This window comes from Orbicella franksi, chromosome 1 (assembly GCF_964199315.1).
Source record: "Orbicella franksi chromosome 1, jaOrbFran1.1, whole genome shotgun sequence".
NCBI classification, from domain to species: domain Eukaryota; kingdom Metazoa; phylum Cnidaria; class Anthozoa; order Scleractinia; family Merulinidae; genus Orbicella; species Orbicella franksi.
In genome coordinates this window covers 20669940-20687439 of record NC_138145.1, presented here as the reverse complement: position 1 = coordinate 20687439, position 17500 = coordinate 20669940, and the positions used below count along the sequence as shown (strand labels likewise).

The 17500-nt window shown below is 39.1% G+C and overlaps 2 protein-coding genes across 3 annotated transcripts in view; one reads left to right on the top strand and one right to left on the bottom strand.

The window, feature by feature from the left end:
* Window positions 1-1264: 1264 nt before the first annotated feature.
* Window positions 1265-4678, top strand: LOC145496762 (uncharacterized). The gene is made up of 4 exons (XM_081476505.1): window positions 1265-1891; window positions 2200-2238; window positions 3105-3288; window positions 4360-4678. Exons 1-3 carry the CDS (start codon window positions 1783-1785, stop codon window positions 3263-3265), a joined length of 309 nt encoding a protein of 102 aa, XP_081332631.1. The 5' UTR covers window positions 1265-1782; the 3' UTR covers window positions 3266-3288; window positions 4360-4678.
* Window positions 4679-7270: 2592 nt separating this feature from the next.
* The window catches only part of LOC145496138 (uncharacterized), a 26929-nt gene continuing 16699 nt past the window's right edge, over window positions 7271-17500 (bottom strand). The window contains exons 11-23 of one of the 2 annotated variants that reach the window (XM_081475783.1): window positions 17282-17500; window positions 16575-16625; window positions 16002-16052; window positions 15393-15758; window positions 14691-14741; window positions 14108-14158; window positions 13342-13545; window positions 12584-12706; window positions 11847-12197; window positions 10869-11094; window positions 9993-10145; window positions 8949-9091; window positions 7271-8447 (exon numbers count right to left, since the gene is read on the bottom strand). The exon at window positions 17282-17500 is cut by the window's right edge and continues 147 nt beyond it. In XM_081475783.1, the coding sequence (XP_081331909.1) occupies window positions 8212-8447; window positions 8949-9091; window positions 9993-10145; window positions 10869-11094; window positions 11847-12197; window positions 12584-12706; window positions 13342-13545; window positions 14108-14158; window positions 14691-14741; window positions 15393-15758; window positions 16002-16052; window positions 16575-16625; window positions 17282-17500 (2225 nt within the window). In that variant the 3' untranslated portion in view covers window positions 7271-8211. The remainder of the gene's footprint in view (window positions 8448-8948; window positions 9092-9992; window positions 10146-10868; window positions 11095-11846; window positions 12198-12583; window positions 12707-13341; window positions 13546-14107; window positions 14159-14690; window positions 14742-15392; window positions 15759-16001; window positions 16053-16574; window positions 16626-17281) is intronic. The other variant, XM_081475791.1, reaches the window with a different exon arrangement.

Genomic DNA, 17500 nt, shown 5'->3' with positions numbered 1-17500 from the left:
CCATTCCCCGATTCCCCGTTCCCCGTTTTAAAGATAGCCACTCGGCATGTGTACTTGCTGTCATGGGTACTTGTGTTTTTTACAGTGGTGTCTTTGTATATGGTATCATGGTATATAATACGAGAGACACAAAATCCGCCCGGATGTATCTGCTGTATTATGCTTCTAGTGCAAAAACAGGACGAATAATCAGACGCAAAGTCCTCAGGTCATAGTCTAAGATGTACCAAAACAAGCTAGATAGTTCATTTTCACCAATTAAACTTCTGCAGGCAGACTTTACACTGATACGCATTTGAAACAATTCAGAATTTCTAAATGCAGACGGATGTAAGCCATGGTGTGTTTTCAGTCGTCGTTCAAGACGTGCTAAAGCAAATAGTTTGTCTCGTTTGTCTTCCGCTCTCGATCCGTTATACTGTGACTACAGGGATCTACAGTCAACTCTCGCCTTGCGGACACCCGCTATAAATCCCCGGCCGAAGCTATAAAGAAATTTATGGAAAAAACTCCCACTAATCACGTAAGGACTCCCTTATTTCGGATTGTTGTCGTTACAATGGACAACAACACGACGTATTGAATGAGTATCAATAAGTATAAAACTGCACGTAACTTGTGGCACTTTCCACCGCCAAAAATTGGGCCATTGTCATCAGACCCTGTTTTTACGTACCGTCTCTCTATTACGGACAACAAATTATGTTCTCGAGAGTGTTATCGGCCGCCTATAATGAGAGTTGATTGTTTACATATCTGAGACGCATTACTGGAAAAAAATTGACCCAGCATCCTCCAAACGGAATATGCGTCTGTATTGTTTGAAAAGCGACCATTCGATTTTGCGGGTGCATGTTGAATTTGCTTGCATATCTTTCCCTTTACAATACAAGACTCTTTAAACTGGGCGTTATTAATGCAATCTCTGAAAATATTTACTGGATAGAAGGCGTGGGTGCGGACTAGTAAGATGTTTGGGTCGGAAACCGACATTATCAGAAACAAATTGCGAACGCAAAGCGCTGGCTATCTGTCGATTGACGTCAGTTCCAAAGGGCACACACAACACAAATATTTCACCAACAAAATAACTAAGCTGATACAAAAAATATTTATCAAAATACTTTGATCGAAGGTGCATCGAATAGTTCTATCAGGGAAACAGAGAAATGGAGTCTTACTTTGCGTGCCAGCGATTTATCGTACTTCGAGGCAAGATTATTATCAAGAAACTTCTGACCGACGTTTATCCTCTTAAACTGGAATGTTATAAATTAACTCCTTTTTCCAGGTCAAGGGTCGACTTTCACCTACACAGAATCTATCCTTTTCTAGTCTTGTGCCAAAACATGATGGTCTGGTTTCGAGGGAAATTTAGCGAGCGGTTCAGCCCATCTCTTTTATATTTTTTTTCTTTTGCAGCAAATCAATCCCATCGAGCAACCCGAGAAAAGTATGGATGCATAGGTTGATACATGCACATATAGATCGAACATTTCCTCTTATCGCTCAGTTTAATACCAGATAAGCAATCGCATGTTCGATCTGAAAATCGCGTACCGAAGACAGATAACTGATTAACTCAGAACTGACGCAGAATCACGAAAATAGAAACGACGCGTAAACAATTCATGCGGGATGCGACGCGAAAAGATGAGGGCATTCATTGTTCACATTCAGAGAGGATAAAAGCAGAGGCCTAATGGGCTAAGCTTCTATCTTGAAGAATCATCGAGCCGTACACTTGACGTGGAGGCCTTGGGGAAAACCTTCTTAAGTGAGATGGCTGCTAAAGTCTTCTTTCTCTTTGTCGCTGGGTTGGTTTTGTTCGAAGCTGAAGCTGCTTTGTACAGAAGAGAATTTTTTGACCCAGGAAGTCCATTTATGCGCGGTAAGTAACATTCTTAGCATTAACACCATAATATACAACTAAATTTAACAAAGCCCAATAAAGAATCGCTAAATGATATAGTTGTACGCAGGTATAATCGAGGATAGCTTTGCTATCTTCTTGTCGTGGCTGACTTCATATATAGCAACAAGTCTTTCAAGTCTTGGCTCAATTCCGCGCAGATAAAATTGTCATAGCTACAGAGTAAAATGCGCTTTACGCGTTACCGATTAATTCGTCCTACAGAATCAGTGCTTTGTTTATTAGCAGTTTATTCTGATATGATATTATTTTTGTTTCTTGCACAGACCTGATGGAGTATGATGATCCCATTTCACGTCGGGGTGGTAAGTTATCCTTTTAACTCATGAAAGTGACAGAAAATTACTCTATAACCAACATGCGTGGAAGAAGTCACTCACATTTGACTCGAACAGCTGTAGTCTTATTCTTACACCAGTCAACATGCAGGATCCCTTCTGCACTAGCCTCCTTTCTGATTGTTTTACAGAATAAGTCCCTAAAAACCTACAGTCATGTCCTAGTTTGAAGCTTATTTCATATTATGAACATTTTGCCCATCGTTTAGTGTCCTCGTTCTGCCACGTTTCCACCTGCGTTTCTATTGAACAATTAGATCATGAGCTCGACATTTCTTTGAGCTGATAGTTGATAAGGCCAAAGGCCGAATCAGCTATCATGAGTGAACTATCGAATTCTAAATAGATTTCCTTCAAATAACGTTTTGTAATTATTTCTCTGCATATCAAATAGTAGTTCGGCTTAACTTTACAAATTTCGCAAAATCGCGCGCGGATTTCAGTGAATTTTTGTTTGAAACTTGCAGCTGTTTGCACGCGCTAATCACTTTTTTGAATAATCGTATATGTTCAGTTTTTAAGGTAGCATAACGGTCGATCTCCAACGTTTAGTATTCCACGAATATTTCTATATTTTCCTCCGAAACGTCAGAAAAAAGCGAAAAACGCCGCTAACACCTGGGCCACCTGCACTGTACTAATTACAAAATAGTGGACGATAGTGCAGCCAACCAGATTGCAGCATTTTCCTTCAGTATACTTGTAGAATTCTTCTAATAAAATCGACAGAAGAAGAGTCACTATTTTCTGTTTCAGACACTACAGCTTATTTGACTCACAAATATGATCATAAAGCTAACCTCTGTTTCGGTCCTGCTTTGTTTTTTTTACAGCAATGCCAGGTCAGGAAGACTGTCAAGACAAAACAGTGTCGTCCTTCTGTCTTGAGTGGGCAAGGATGGGATATTGCAGGAACCCACGCCTTTTTGCATCAACTAACAATTTTCGCACCTTCACCCAAGATTATTGCAGAATGACCTGTAACCGTTGTTAACACATGAGTACGAACTATTTGAGGTTTGTATTCTATCAATGATATGGTTTTGTAATTTTATCCAGAAGGGCTGGGACCTATGCCCCCACCGACTTTGCGTTTGTAACCTTTGCATTTGCCGTGATGTCATCTAACATTTGTCTACAGTTTTCACACATTTTGCCCCTCCCCACCCCAGTGCAATGTTGACAAAACACTTTGAGCGGACTCCATTTTGCAATTTGCCATTTTCCAACATTGAAAGGGGAAAAGGGGGGTTTGACAACATTTTACGAGGCTTGTGGAATAATAATTTGATGTGGCACGCCACAGAGCTTCATAGAGATTGATGTGTCCATGGCAAACATGTTTCAACAGAAACACTTCAAAAAAAAGAAAAATTCAACATTCATCGGTTTGAGAAGACCCCTCAAAAACCTGGTCTGAATAGGGTTAAGACGATTGAACCAATAAGTTGCGTTAATTGAGGTGTGTGTGTTGTCTGACTGTCTACGTGTCACGAAGTGGTGATGTTACTTCAAAGCAATCCTTGAGCTGTCTCGGTTCTATCAAGACTGCATGTGATGCGCCGGTTAGGACCAGGTCGAGTTGTTTTATACTGTTTGCCGTTCTCCCTTTCCGTTTTTTCAATCCGTTATAGAAGAATTTTCCGTTGTAAACATTGTCAGGCGTGTAACAAATTCTTTAATTATGAACCATTAGCTTCTTCCTGTCCTTGCTCGAAGAATTAATGTGGGCCTTTGATCGTTTTACGGTACTCTTTTGTAAGATTATTGTTTTTCTTGCCGAGGCTGAATATTCTTATTTTTCTGTTGATTTTAGGCTGAAAATATATAATAAATATATAACTGTATCGTATTTCAGCAAGTTTTCAACACAGAAAATTATATTGGTTTCAAAATCTCAGACTCCAGTTTAATCTTAAATATTCTTCAAATTTCATAAATGTCAACCTCGAAATTCTGGGAAAACACATTCTTACAAAAGGAAAGAGAGAACTGTCAAGCTCTCAGGAATTCTCGGGCAGATATTCTGCAAATGCAGATTGGTTCACTAGACACACTTACAACGTTTTCTTTTTCTTTTATTTGCAGGATTCCTTGCTATAGGAATTAACAGAACGCGGTTTTAATCGAGGGATATATTATTCAAAGATGAAATCACACAGTAACCAATGCTAACTGGAACAGTATGATTAACATTGTTTTAATCCATAATTGTGTACCCTTTTTATATTGCTTGTTTAAAGAACTGGATTACGTTTTTCATTTACGAGGAAGACGTTTTATGGCAGAAAATGAGAAAAAAAAAGAATCACCAGTATAGAGCATAAGCATTTCAGCAATTAGCACTTTTACATATTAAATTTTCTAATCAAGATTTTTTCACAATAAAAGTACTCTTTCGAAAGGAGTTTATGTGTCTGTTGTTGTAAAGTGGTCAAAGCCGTCGATGTTATAGTGAGGTAAAATACCTGCCCGATGTGGGGTGGGGTATTCCCTATAATGGTCTACACAGGGAGGTTCCGCCCGAAAAGGGTACGTACCTTTTTCAGGCTTCAGATATGTAAAAGGGTAGGGATTTGATAAGTTGAGGTGTATGAAAGGGTAGGGGAATCTGTCATTAGAGTCCAACGTGAGCATGAACTGAATATAAATTACTTGTTTTTTGATTAACATCTCTTTTGGTTATGCTTGATTTTTTCCGGGAATTTTGTTTGTTAACTTCATTCCAAGGCTTTCAGTAGAATAGGATGCAGTATACTTAAGAAGGTCTGCGATTGGAGTACCTTTTCTCGATAAAAGGTATACGAAAGGGGTACTTTTTCTGTCAAAATGGTATAAAAAGCGTAAGGTTTGGACCTTGGGACGGAACCTCCCCGTATAAAACTTTGTAAAGTACCCCTCGGAGGTTAAAATACCGCTTTTATGGGGGTCCAAACGGGTCTGACGGACCAATGTAAGGTAATTCAGCTCTAGCAATTCAGTTTAACATAAATGTTCATTTGATTTCCGCATCTCCTCGGCGTAAAAGACAATCTTAACAAATTGTTCTCCTTTGTCTCTGAGACCTTGATTTAATGGAGGTACTGATTATAACCTTTAAAGAGGGACGTTAGATCGTATTGTTGACAAGAGGAGCTGGTTTCTTAGTTAGTCTCTCAGCAGAGTCTAGCCTAGTTACCGTCTCAGGCCTCGTACATACTACGCCGGAGAAATCTTTATAGCTACGGTTACCGTCCACACTAATCCGTTAGGAAAACGGAGCTATTTGAAAAGGCTCGTCAAACCGGAGGAATCTGAAAACGTTGGCTCTGCGTCAGCGTGGACGGAAAGCATTTGGAAAAGGGAGCTTTTCGAAAACAATGACGTAACGATGATAATGTAATTTTCCGTGGCCAAGTCTTAGCGTGCGTTCCTTTGGGTTGATCTGGATCAGGATCAGTGATCCAAGATCACTCGGATCATCCTACATCAAAAGAACCAATGAATCGGTGACCAGAGTGGATTCATCGGTCCCTTTGATGCCCCATGATCTGAGTGATCTTGGATCACTGATCAACCCAAAGGAACGCACCCTTAGAATTTCAAAAACAATTTATATTAACGGCAAAGAAACAAGCAAACGCGTCAAAAAATTAAAATTGTTATGTTCTCTAGTCTTGGTCCACAGGGAGCCCATACAATCGGCTTGTCTGTTTGTATGTTCGAAATACAAAGAAATGCCGGAGTTCGACACCAGCTGACACCGATCGAGCTGCGCAGAGTTTGATTTTGATCTTCATAGGGTGATTCTGAATAGCGTAGACGATATTTTCGAGTTCTAAGGACTTGAAACTAAATTGCAAAAACCTTGTTCTTAAGTTAAGTCGACAGGCTGAAGATTATTGCACGCTTTGGTTATGTGCATAGTCTAAAAAATATAGCACGTTTTAGATCGACTTAGAGGGGTTCCGCACTAGCTCATACCGAGCTGCGCAAACTTTGATTTTGACCTACATAGGCTCGACTCCGAAAAGTGTAGACGATGTTTTCGATTTTTAGGGACTTGAAGCTAAATTGCGAAGACCTTGTCCTTAAGTTAAATCGACAGGGTAAAGATTTTCGCAGGCGTTGGCTATATGTGCATCATAGTAAGTAAAATGTGGGCCGTTTTAGCCTCAAAGGGGCTCGACACCAGCTAATACCGAGCTGAGTAAACTTTGATTTTGACCTACATAGGCTTGATCCGGAAATAACCTAGCCCATAGTTTCGATTTCTAGGGACTTGAAACTTAACTGCATGGACCTTGTCCTTAACGTAAATCGACAGGGCAACGAATATCGCTCGCGTTTGGTAAGTGCCTAGTGAGTAAAATATAGGTCGTTTTAGACTTAGAGGGGCTCGGCATTAGCCGACGCCGAGCTGCCCAAACTTTAATTTTTTGAGCTAGATAGACTAAATTCTGAAAAGTGTAAACGATATTTTCGAGTTCTAGGGACTTGAAACTAAATTGCAAAGACCTTTTCTGTAAGTTAAATGGACAGGCTAAAGATGATCGCACGCGCTGGTTATGTGTATAGTCAATAAAGTATTGGTCGTTTTGGACTTAGAGGGGCCCGACACTAGCTGATACCGAGCTACGCAGACTTTGATTTTAACCTACACAGGATTGATTCCGAGTGGCATAGACGCCGATATTTTCGAGTTCAAGGAACTTCAAAAACTCTTTAAAAAACTCAGACAAAACCTCTTTAATTGGTAATGTGTATTCGTCCCACTGATGTCAATGCTAGTGTTCGATCGGTTACGTTACTGCGCATCAGAAATAAGTTCATGCCTATAGGCCAATAAATAAATTGGCCACTGATTACGGCTTCCAGATAAATGGACTGATTTAGATAAGCTCAGCTTTATTCCGAAATGCACACAAAGAAAATCAACTAGATATAAGTTGTTAAATTCAGTGTGTGTTTGTCGTACTGAGAGTCATGATTACTCAGGAGGAAGAGGGCGTGGTAAGGAGAATTGGGTGGTTCGAAGAGTGTGAATGAGAGAGGAAGTGGGTGGGATGTAAGAGGGGAGGGGAGGGGTCCTTTTGACCAGGGGAACTGGTGCGTCAAAAATGGTGGATTCTCTCTATTCAGTCAAAACTAACTTTTATTTATTTTAGAACAAGCTCACTATATTGACCTTATTATTAATATAGAGCCTCTAAAAAATAGGTTAATTCTGACTTAATTTTATTTATCTATATACTTGCTTTTATTAAACTACTGCAAGAGAATCCAATGTGGTTGTAATCAGTGCTAACCCCACGCATCAATTTTAAAAGAATCGACGTTCTTGGGCAAAAATGGATAAAAAAATCACATTTGGTTATTTTAAAATAATAAGAGCATTCGTTGAAAACTAAGTCTACTGGAGAATTTTCTGTAATCTCCTTTTCACACCTTAAAGCGAGACCTCGTTATGTCAGTGCACTTTGGAATCGGAAATTCATGATGATGATGATGATGATGATGCCTCCTGCTGCTACCGCTGCTGCTGATGATGGTAATGATGTGGTACATTTGTTATAGGACCTAACCCCCATACACTACCTTATATTACCACGATAATAGGGACGTAAAATTTAAGTTTATATAGAACACGCAGATTGGTATGCTTGCACAGTATGCTACTGTACGAGGATGTGCGTAAATTCATTTTTTCCCTGAAAAAATGAGCTAAAATCAGACACTGTTTAACTGGAAATTTTGAGGGTTTTTTTTTCTATTTTCTCTTTCACAATCCTAAGGTAAGAGCATTTAGCTTAAATGCAGATTTATACAGAGGCTTTTAACTCACAAAAATATCACTTCTACTGCCTATGTTTGCATGCTGCGATCAGTGCGCGCTGCATGCGACAAACTTGTACCGTCTACATCCGCTCTTACAACACTCAAGAAAGTATTCACGTTGCCCTAAAAAGTGTCATCCTTATCAATCATGTCATCTTCTTGTATGTAAGCGTTTTTTCTGCTCAGTTGTTGGTCTTGAGTGGTGTAAAGATCTCCAACCTTGTTCCTGTTCATAAATCGTCGGGCAATGCGGTACTTGACAAATAAAACGGCTAGGGCTATGATTACAATCAGACCAAATCCTCCAGCGGCTGCCACGCCACCAATGAGTGCTCCGGTTTGTTTGTTTTGATCGGTATCTACGATAGCAATTTCAAGAAACAAACAGTATAACTTGTCACACAAAGTCGCATAGAATGATATATATTTAGAGTTACGTAGTTAGAACCAGTCCTCAAAGGACTGTGTCATAGCCGGGGGAAAGGGCTAACAGTAAGATGGGGCTCAAGTTTTAATAGACCACATTCGTGTTCTCGGTATTGGACTGGAACTAGTTTGCAATCGAGGCTCATGCGGGGGAATATCATTAAAAAGCGATTAATGTCACTTGCAGTTGACAAGACTCCCCGCATTAGCCTCAGTTCCAAGCTAGTTTCAGTCCATTAATGGCCTTTTCGAATAGAATGTGTCCAGTATTAATTATATCTACAGCCAGATAGCACTGATTGGTTTACAAACGTCCATGTAACACGAATGGTGTACATTAAATTAATAAGTGACATCAAGGTACTGGAACATTTCCTTTAGGTTTAACGTACCTACTGACATACCCTGTGCAATAAGACACATATTTAACTTACCTCCCGATTGTTGTTCTTCTTTCTTGAACACCAGTGGACCTTGTGTCAAAATGACCTTGTTTGTACTTTCTTCATGCTCTACTTCATCGCGTGTCACATCCCTTTTCTTTCTTTTGTTACTGATTGAGCATCCCTGGCTACACCTGTGTGAATTGTTGGATGCCTGATTTAGCTGCTGCACGCCTAAGAGGGGGCTGAGGTAGTACAGCCTACTAGTTTCAGAAACCCCCTATATCTAGGTTGGAGACGCGGCGGCCTACAGATCAACGAGCAGTTAATTAGTGGTCTGAGCTTGCAGTGTTCAGACCAGGATCATTGCGTTGTGTTCGAAGGCAAGACACTTGACACTCTCCAACCAGAATTTCGTGCTGGGAGGCAACTTGTCGATTGTCTAGCATTTTATTCAGGGGGTATAAAATACTCCTACGCGCTTCAGAAACCGGGATTAGCTCCGGTGGTAAGACTTAATCTTATGTCTTCACTGGAATGAGTCTAACATCCACCTTCCTATTTAAATTCAATAATCTGAAATGTTTCTATTTTTTCAGAATTTAATGACAATAATATTTTATACTACGAGTATTTCAGACACCACGCTGGACAAGATACGAATTCACAAATGAATACAAAGTGCACCACATATCCTGGAGAAATGTTTTTACTTATTCACCAGAAAGCTATCAGTGATCTTTATCTGAGCCTCAATTTTAACTTTCAGTATGTTACTGTCAACGCACGTTAGTTTTTTGTTTCTTTTCTAGTGCAATACAGATGTCTACCTATCTATTGTGATCTTTTGTGGTTTTGTTTGCCATGATAATGATTTGTCACTAAAAGAATTGTCAACGTTCTCTAATCGTTTCTTTTCCAGTGCAATACAGATGTGTACCTATTGTAATCAGGTGTGGTTTCGTCTACTGTAAGAATATAATGATTTGTCAGTGAAATTATAGCTGTAATTAAAACTTAAGTGAAACATACCTGGAAAAGATTCAAACTATTCATTCAAAATTAAGTTGATATACCGCTCTGTTTTTTTCTCACCTGGAGTTAGGCGAGTATCTATGACAAGCCAGTAACTCGCAGTGGAAGTACACCGTGTCATAGTCGTTGAAGAATCTGAAGGCTTTGATTTTAAATTCTTGAAAGCTTCGTAAAGTATCGTAACTGTAGTCCATTGTTGTATCTCGTGGACATCTAAAATGTATTTAAAACATTCGTATGAACATTTAATTAACATAGAATATTGTAGCGTAAGTTTTTGGTTATCTACCGAAGGTTTTAATGCATACTTTCCAGCAGTCTTATTGACTCAAGGGCTTGACTGCTTCAACTGCTCCCTGTACCCTTGCTGGGGTATGACTTTGCATCTACATACGTGTACGATCACGAGAAATGAAGGGTACTGTCCCAAAGGCATGATATCGATATTCGCGATTTTTTCCCACATGTTCGAGTATATTCGTTTTCAACGCCCAGTTCGCTCGGCCTGTAACCCTCGGCTGGCAGGTGTTTTAATACTTGAAAGTATATCGCTGATCAGATCTTTGTTCGCAATCAGTGTTAAGTTGGCAAGTGCAGACAAGAAATTAGTTCTTCTCTGAAGTTAAAGGGAACCTGACACATACAGATGAACCTACTACTATGGTCAGGTAAGTAAATTAACACGGATCGAAGAATTTGTCGGAGCTTCAAAGGCTTTCAAAACAAATCCAAGCAGGTCTTTAACATTGAAGTCTTAGACGGCATAACCTTACACCGGTTTCTTGCGTCTTTTTTTTTTTTCTTTTTTTTTCAAATAACAAATTCCTGGCGAAAGGAAAGAAAAATTTAAAATTGTGGATAATTATTGGAGCTTCTTTCACGTTATCTTAGGGAGCACAAAGCCCTTTCAAAGTGTTGTGTTCGTATCCTACCTACCCATTCTGTATAATGGTGTATTGGGGCCAGGAATAAGAGCTTCCATCCTTAGTGGCCTTGCAGGTTTCAGCCATTATCGTCAGGTCAGCGCTGGACTCCACACTGTACCTTATGTACACAAAATCATTGAGTTCGACTTCCAGTGGGTAATCCTCCTGGGTGTAAGGAGTGTCAAATGACGAACTCTTGTAAAAGTCTATCTTAAAAGTGAGGTTGCCGTATCCCGCTGAAATAAAAATGTGCAAATTTTGTTAATATCTTTGTTAGAATCTCCTCTTAGGAGTATAATTGCCATTTAGGCCGTTAAATGTGTCTAATTCACCTTACAATAAAATTTAAAATAAGTACAAACAATTTCGGGCATACCTACAACCAAACTGTTCAAATTTGTCTGACATGTTGAATTGCATAATGAAACGCCAACGAGATCAAGGGCCCGGGTTCTGGGAAACTGACAAAATCAATCTGACAAAATGCTACGTGGTGTATCTCCAATAGAATCTGCTGTCGGGGGAGGGGTAAACCTGGTCATTGTTTTGCTTGATGCCATGGCACTAGCTTGCCTGCTTTCGACTACACTTTAGTGTCTTTTCGTGCCATTAAGCCAATTCCCACTGTATAGGGTGGAAACAACACCGGCCTGGCCATCTGCTGTTTTTTTTTTTTTTTTTTTCATTAATTCATTGTGTTTATTTGCCTTTTTACTTTATGTACAGTATTTATAAATATTTTAATGTGAGGCGAGGTGACCTCCAGAAACCATCAGGCTTTTAGTTAAGGCCACCTCGTACGTAACAATACGGTTACATAAATAGTGCAACAGTGTGCGGCTTTGCCAGTTCAGTAATTATTTTATAATTATTTTATAATTATATTTATAATTTATGATTGTATAATTCTTTTTTATATTATTTCTGCGAGTTAGAAGAAAGAAACGATATCAATTGCAATGAGTTAAAAGTTTCATATACACTGTACCTTCTGTTAAAAAGTAAATAGGTTGAGGAGTGAAACTCAAGCTTAGTAATTTCCTTCTGGAATAGCTGCAGTAAAATGGCAGTTTGATATCATGTGTTCGAGTGATAACGTAGTCGATGATCACAGCGTCCGCTTGAATTTCATTCCAGAAAATAAGAGCGTCTTGGGTCTCATTGACCAAAGTTCCGCAGCCATTCAGAGAGGTGCTGATCAGCAGATGCGTGTCATTTTGAGTCGCTCTACACGAAGAGTAACGCAAGTGTAGGTGACTAACTTCAAAGAAAGGGAATGTCCTCTTTTCTAACGACACTGTCATATTGCTGTCACCACAGCTAACGGACACGCCAGGCTCTTCACAGAGGCGAAAGAGAGAAAGAAATACAAGGTTATGAAAAAGATTCTAATCAAATAGACTCGTGCTATTGAAAAATTAATTTTTAAAATTTCCAATTACATATAAAATGTCTCAAAGATACTGTGAATAAAAACCTCTTTTTACATCTTTAATTTCCGAAAGAACCGACAGCTATGGATATCACTCTGTCAATTTACCTGTAACATGTATGATGGCGCGGGGATAACAGCCTGAAGAGATTTTCAAAGATAAGGCTTGAAATTATAGTATAGTTGATCCGCTCATGAAATATTTGTCAACTAGTACTGTCAATTTGCCTCATATATATTATCAACGCCCGTGGTATGTTTTCAGTTATCGCATTTTAGGTGACATTGCTTACCAACACAGGTCAAATTGTTAGCACCCATAGTTCTCCATTCCGGACAACCGCAGTAAAATGACCCAGGGATATTGAAGCAATGATGGCTGCAGCCACCATTGTTGATGGAACATTCGTCGATGTCTACGGAGAGAACATGCATAACATAAGTAACAGAATGCAGTCATTAGCTGCCGATATGTATTTGAGGCATTAAGGAAGCGTGGCGATCCGAATGCTTCGTTTATACATGTAAACTCATGACAAATATTTTATCTGCCGGCAGGGAGGTCTGAATTCTTGAAAATGCTGCCCTCAGCCTGCGGCCTCGGACAATATTTTCAAGCCCGAGGTCACAGTTTTTCACTATACGGACTGACCCTAAGTCCGGCGGTATATAACGTAGTCATTTTTTCCTCTCTCTCTCTCAAATAATTTTTGTAACTGTTTGCCTTTTCCATACACGCATCGCGCGCGCGTTCCCGTGACCGTGATCGGAGATTGGAAAATCCGGACCGCACTAAGGTCCAATCAGATTGCATGATTCGTCAGCGTGCCCCCTTAATGGAAAAAAGAAACGTTTTATTTTGAGCTGTATCGTCTTGAATAGTAGCTTGTCGCGTTTGTTATTCTTTCTAGAAAAACGTTTAAATTACCTATGATTGTTTTTTTGTTGTTGTTGTTGTTGTTGTTTTTTGAGTCTCAGTTTTAAACGAACTTGTTTTTCTTGTTGCTATGATTTCTGGATCATAATGAAAGGTGAAAGTCAAGATATTCACCTAAACAAGATTTTCCATCAGGGGCCAGTTGATATCCATTAACACAAGAACATGTGTAGCTTCCATAAGTGTTGCTGCAGATTTGCTCACAGTCTGAAGGTAGATGCATCTCAAACTGAGTAGGATTGGGCAGGACATTAACGCTTGAAGCTGCATAAAAGCTTGAAGGCATCGCTGAAGCAGGAGTCGGATGTATCCCATTCACTGGAAACAGAACGAATAATTAATTCGACAGTGGCGAAAATGCAACGGCAACTACAAGGATGGACCTTAATGTTGAGGGACACCATTAGGCCACAAATGTGAGTAAGAATTTTCCGAGGGCTAAGGCAAAGGTGCGCTTGCTTGGGTATTTGTGATGTTTGGGGTTTTGTATGAAACATCAAATACTTCATCTTTCTTATAGTGTACATGGCACATCACAGAAATGATGGTTTACACACAGATGAACTTTAATGTCGTTGAGACCAGTTAGGATTTGTTCATCCAACGCAAGAGTATCAATGATTATCAAAAATCAATATTCTTAATCTAAGTCAAAAGAAACAGTCTGCGATAATTAAATCCAAATCGGAATAGAGTGTAGTTTGTTGTAACCCACACGATCAAATAAACAAGTAGATATTAAATTCAGTTGCTATTAGATCGCAAAGAAGTAAAATGAAAAAGATTTGAAATAAAAACATTGAAAGTCACATGCGTTTTGCTCTTGTCAACTCATTTTCTATCTAGTGCATTCAGAATAACCCAAATAACTCAGTCTTACCTGAAGGAGACCCTGGCGTGGTTGACACCGACGCTGTTGGGGTTATCGATGCTAGCAAATTCGGAAAAGAACAAAAATATACTTTTTTTTCCATGACGATATAGAGAAAATATGGGATTATTTTAACCGCTTCGGAGTCTTCTGAATTTAATGGCAACTTCACCCTGACTCTAGTTACGGAAAAAAACGATTTTGCTGAAACACAATTTGGACCCTTTATCCCCAGTAGATATTAGAACGATTAGTTTCTTATTCTATCGTCTCGAACAAACACAGAGAAATGACTGAGGCGATGATGTGTTTGGTTCCTGAGTAGACGTCATCATCCTCACTGCCTTAGTCTCCTTGAACGCGGTCGGGTAAAACTTCAAGAGCGACTTCGAAATGGCATAAAAAATCGAAGATTCAACAAAATTCGAAACTCTTTGTCCGAAATGCTTCAAGTAGAAAGTATTTTCATTTTAACCCAAAAAAATTGGGGACAGAGGGGGACGGGGCTTGGATGCACTTTAATTAGCCATTTTGAAATCTAGAAGTGGCCTTGCTGGACAACGAAAACGAATTAATAACAAGGTCATAATACCTGGTGTAGGTGATATACCGGCGGTACTTGTGATACTTGTTGTATAGTTCGCTGTGGAAATAAGCAAATAAGGCTGTAAATTACAAGTTGCTGTACCTTGTGCTTCACGACATCGAGAACATTTGCATTAGAAGTTTAATTTTAATTTGTTCAAATTTTTATTGTTTCCCCCATTGCTTTTACATTTCTCGTTATTACATGGTATTGATTTTATTGGGAGGAGATCCCAGCAAGTTTTTACAAACTTTTCTTGGGGATCTCCTACAATATTATAATTTCTGCTATAAAATTATATCTATCTAACGGAGCGCTGATAATAACATGGCCATAAAAATGATAATACTCATTGTAAGTTATTTTATGTAACTAAAATTAAGACCGTCGAGCAATTAGTTGTTGAGCGAGATCAATTTCATTTTCCTTTAATTTTGAATATATAGTATGAGTGCGAGTTCTTTACTTCGTCAAGTAGATCATTGCATATTTTGGTACCTATGGCTTTTAGCGAGAATTTCCCGTAAGTTTTTTTCTGTGATAATCCCTGTGTAGTTATTTAACAGATCTTGTGTCATAATGGTGTAGATCTCTATTTTGTAAAAAGTAATTGTGAAATGAGTATGCTAGTTATGTACGCAGTATTATTTACAGTTTTAACAAGGTTGCCTGTTCGCTTATTTATCTTGTCTTCCTTTGTATCCTCACCTCCTCCATTTCCACAATAACGTGAATGGCAGCTTGATGTTGGACCAAGTTCGTACACGTAAAATCCACTGCAGTTACGAACACGAATGCTCCTAGACCAAGAACAGCAAGAAGAATACCAATCAAAGCACACTGTAGCATGCACAGCTCCGTCAGCTACAGAGGGATGTGAGCCACTCAACCAGCCCGGGTAAAGCGTACCGCATCGATAGTACCCTACACATGATGTGGCCATCTGAGTCCCCGCTGCCCCGCGAAACCGATACCAACCAAAGGGAAGATTATTATCGCACTGGTAATAACCGTAGTATCCAGAAAAGTGTATTCCTCTAGCGGCGTCTTCCAGATATGAGTGGTTGGAGCATTCTGTCAGAACATCGAGGAAATAAAAAAAATTATACTAATAATTAAAAAAAAAGTTGCAATTGCTCAAGAAATCTTTTGTTCAATTAACTAATTATTTCCATTTGAGTAAGAAAACGGCGCATCTTTCCACGATCGCTTTCAATGTGGGAATAAATTACGTTAACTTTGATATTGATAATCATAGAAGGCATAGCTGATAGAAGGAAATGGTTAGTCAGAATAACCCAAATAACTCAGTCTTACCTGAAGGAGACCCTGGCGTGGTTGACGCCGACGCTGTTGGGGTTATCGATGCTAGCAAATTCGGAAAAGAACAAAAAGATACTTTTATTTCCATGACGATATAGAGAAAATAAGATTACTTTAACTGCTTCGGAGTCTTCTGAATGGAAACTTAACCTTGACTCCAGTTACCGTCGGAAAAGAAACGATTTTGCTGAAACACTAATTGGACCCGTTATCCCCAATAGATATTAGAACGATTAGTTTCTTGTTTTATCGTCTCGAGCAAACACAGAGAAAGGACTGAAGCAATGACGTGTTTGGTTCCTGAGTAGACGTCATCATCCTCACTGCCTTAGTCTCCTTGAACGCGGTCGGGTAAAACTTCAAGAGCGACTTCGAAATGGCATGAAAAATCGAAGATTCAACAAAATTCGAAATTCTTTGTCCGAAATGCTTCAATTAGAAAGTATTTTCATTTTAGCCCAAAAAAATTGGGGACAGTGGGGGAGGGGGCACTTTAATTAGCCATTTTGAAATCTAGAAGTGGCCTTGCTGGACAACGAAAACGAATTGACAATAAGGTCATAATACCTGGCGTAGGTGATGTAACGGTGGTACTTGTGATACTTGTTGTATAGTTCGCTGTGGAAATAAGCAAATAAGGCTGTAAATTACAAGTTGCTGTACCTTGTGCTTCAGGACGTCGAGAACATTTACATTACAAGTTCAATTTTAATTTGTTCAATTTCAATTTTTTATTGTTTGCCCCATTGCTTTTACATTTCTCGTTATTACATGGTATTGATTTTATTGGGAGGAGATCCCAGCAAGTTTTTACAAACTTTTCTTGGGGATCTCCTACAATATTATAATTTCTGCTACAAAATTATATCTATCTAACGGAGAGCTGATGATAACATGGCCATAAAAATGATAATACTCATTGTAAGTTATTTTATGTAACTAAAATTAAGACCGTCGAGCAATTAGTTGTTGAGCGAGATCAATTTCATTTTCCTTTAATTTTGAATATATAGTATGAGTGCGAGTTCTTTACTTCGTCAAGTAGATCATTGCATATTTTGGTACCTGTGGCCTTTAGCGAGAATTTTTCGTAATTTTTTTCTGTGATGATCCATGTGTAGTTATTTAACAGATCTTGTGTTATAATGGTGAAGATTTCTATTTTGTGAAAAGTAATTTTGAAATGAGTATTTTAGTTAGGTTCTCAGTATTATTTACAGTTTTAACAAGGTTGCCTGTTCGCTTATTTATCTTGTCTTCCTTTGTATCCTCACCTCCTCCATTTCCACAATAACGTGAATGGCAGCTTGATGTTGGACCAAGTTCGTACACGTAAAATCCACTGCAGTTACGAACACGAATGCTCCTAGACCAAGAACAGCAAGAAGAATACCACTCAAAGCACACCGTAGCGTGCACAGCTCCGTCAGCTACAGAGGGATGTGAGCCACTCAACCAGCCCGGGTAATACGTACCGCATTGATAGAGCCCTA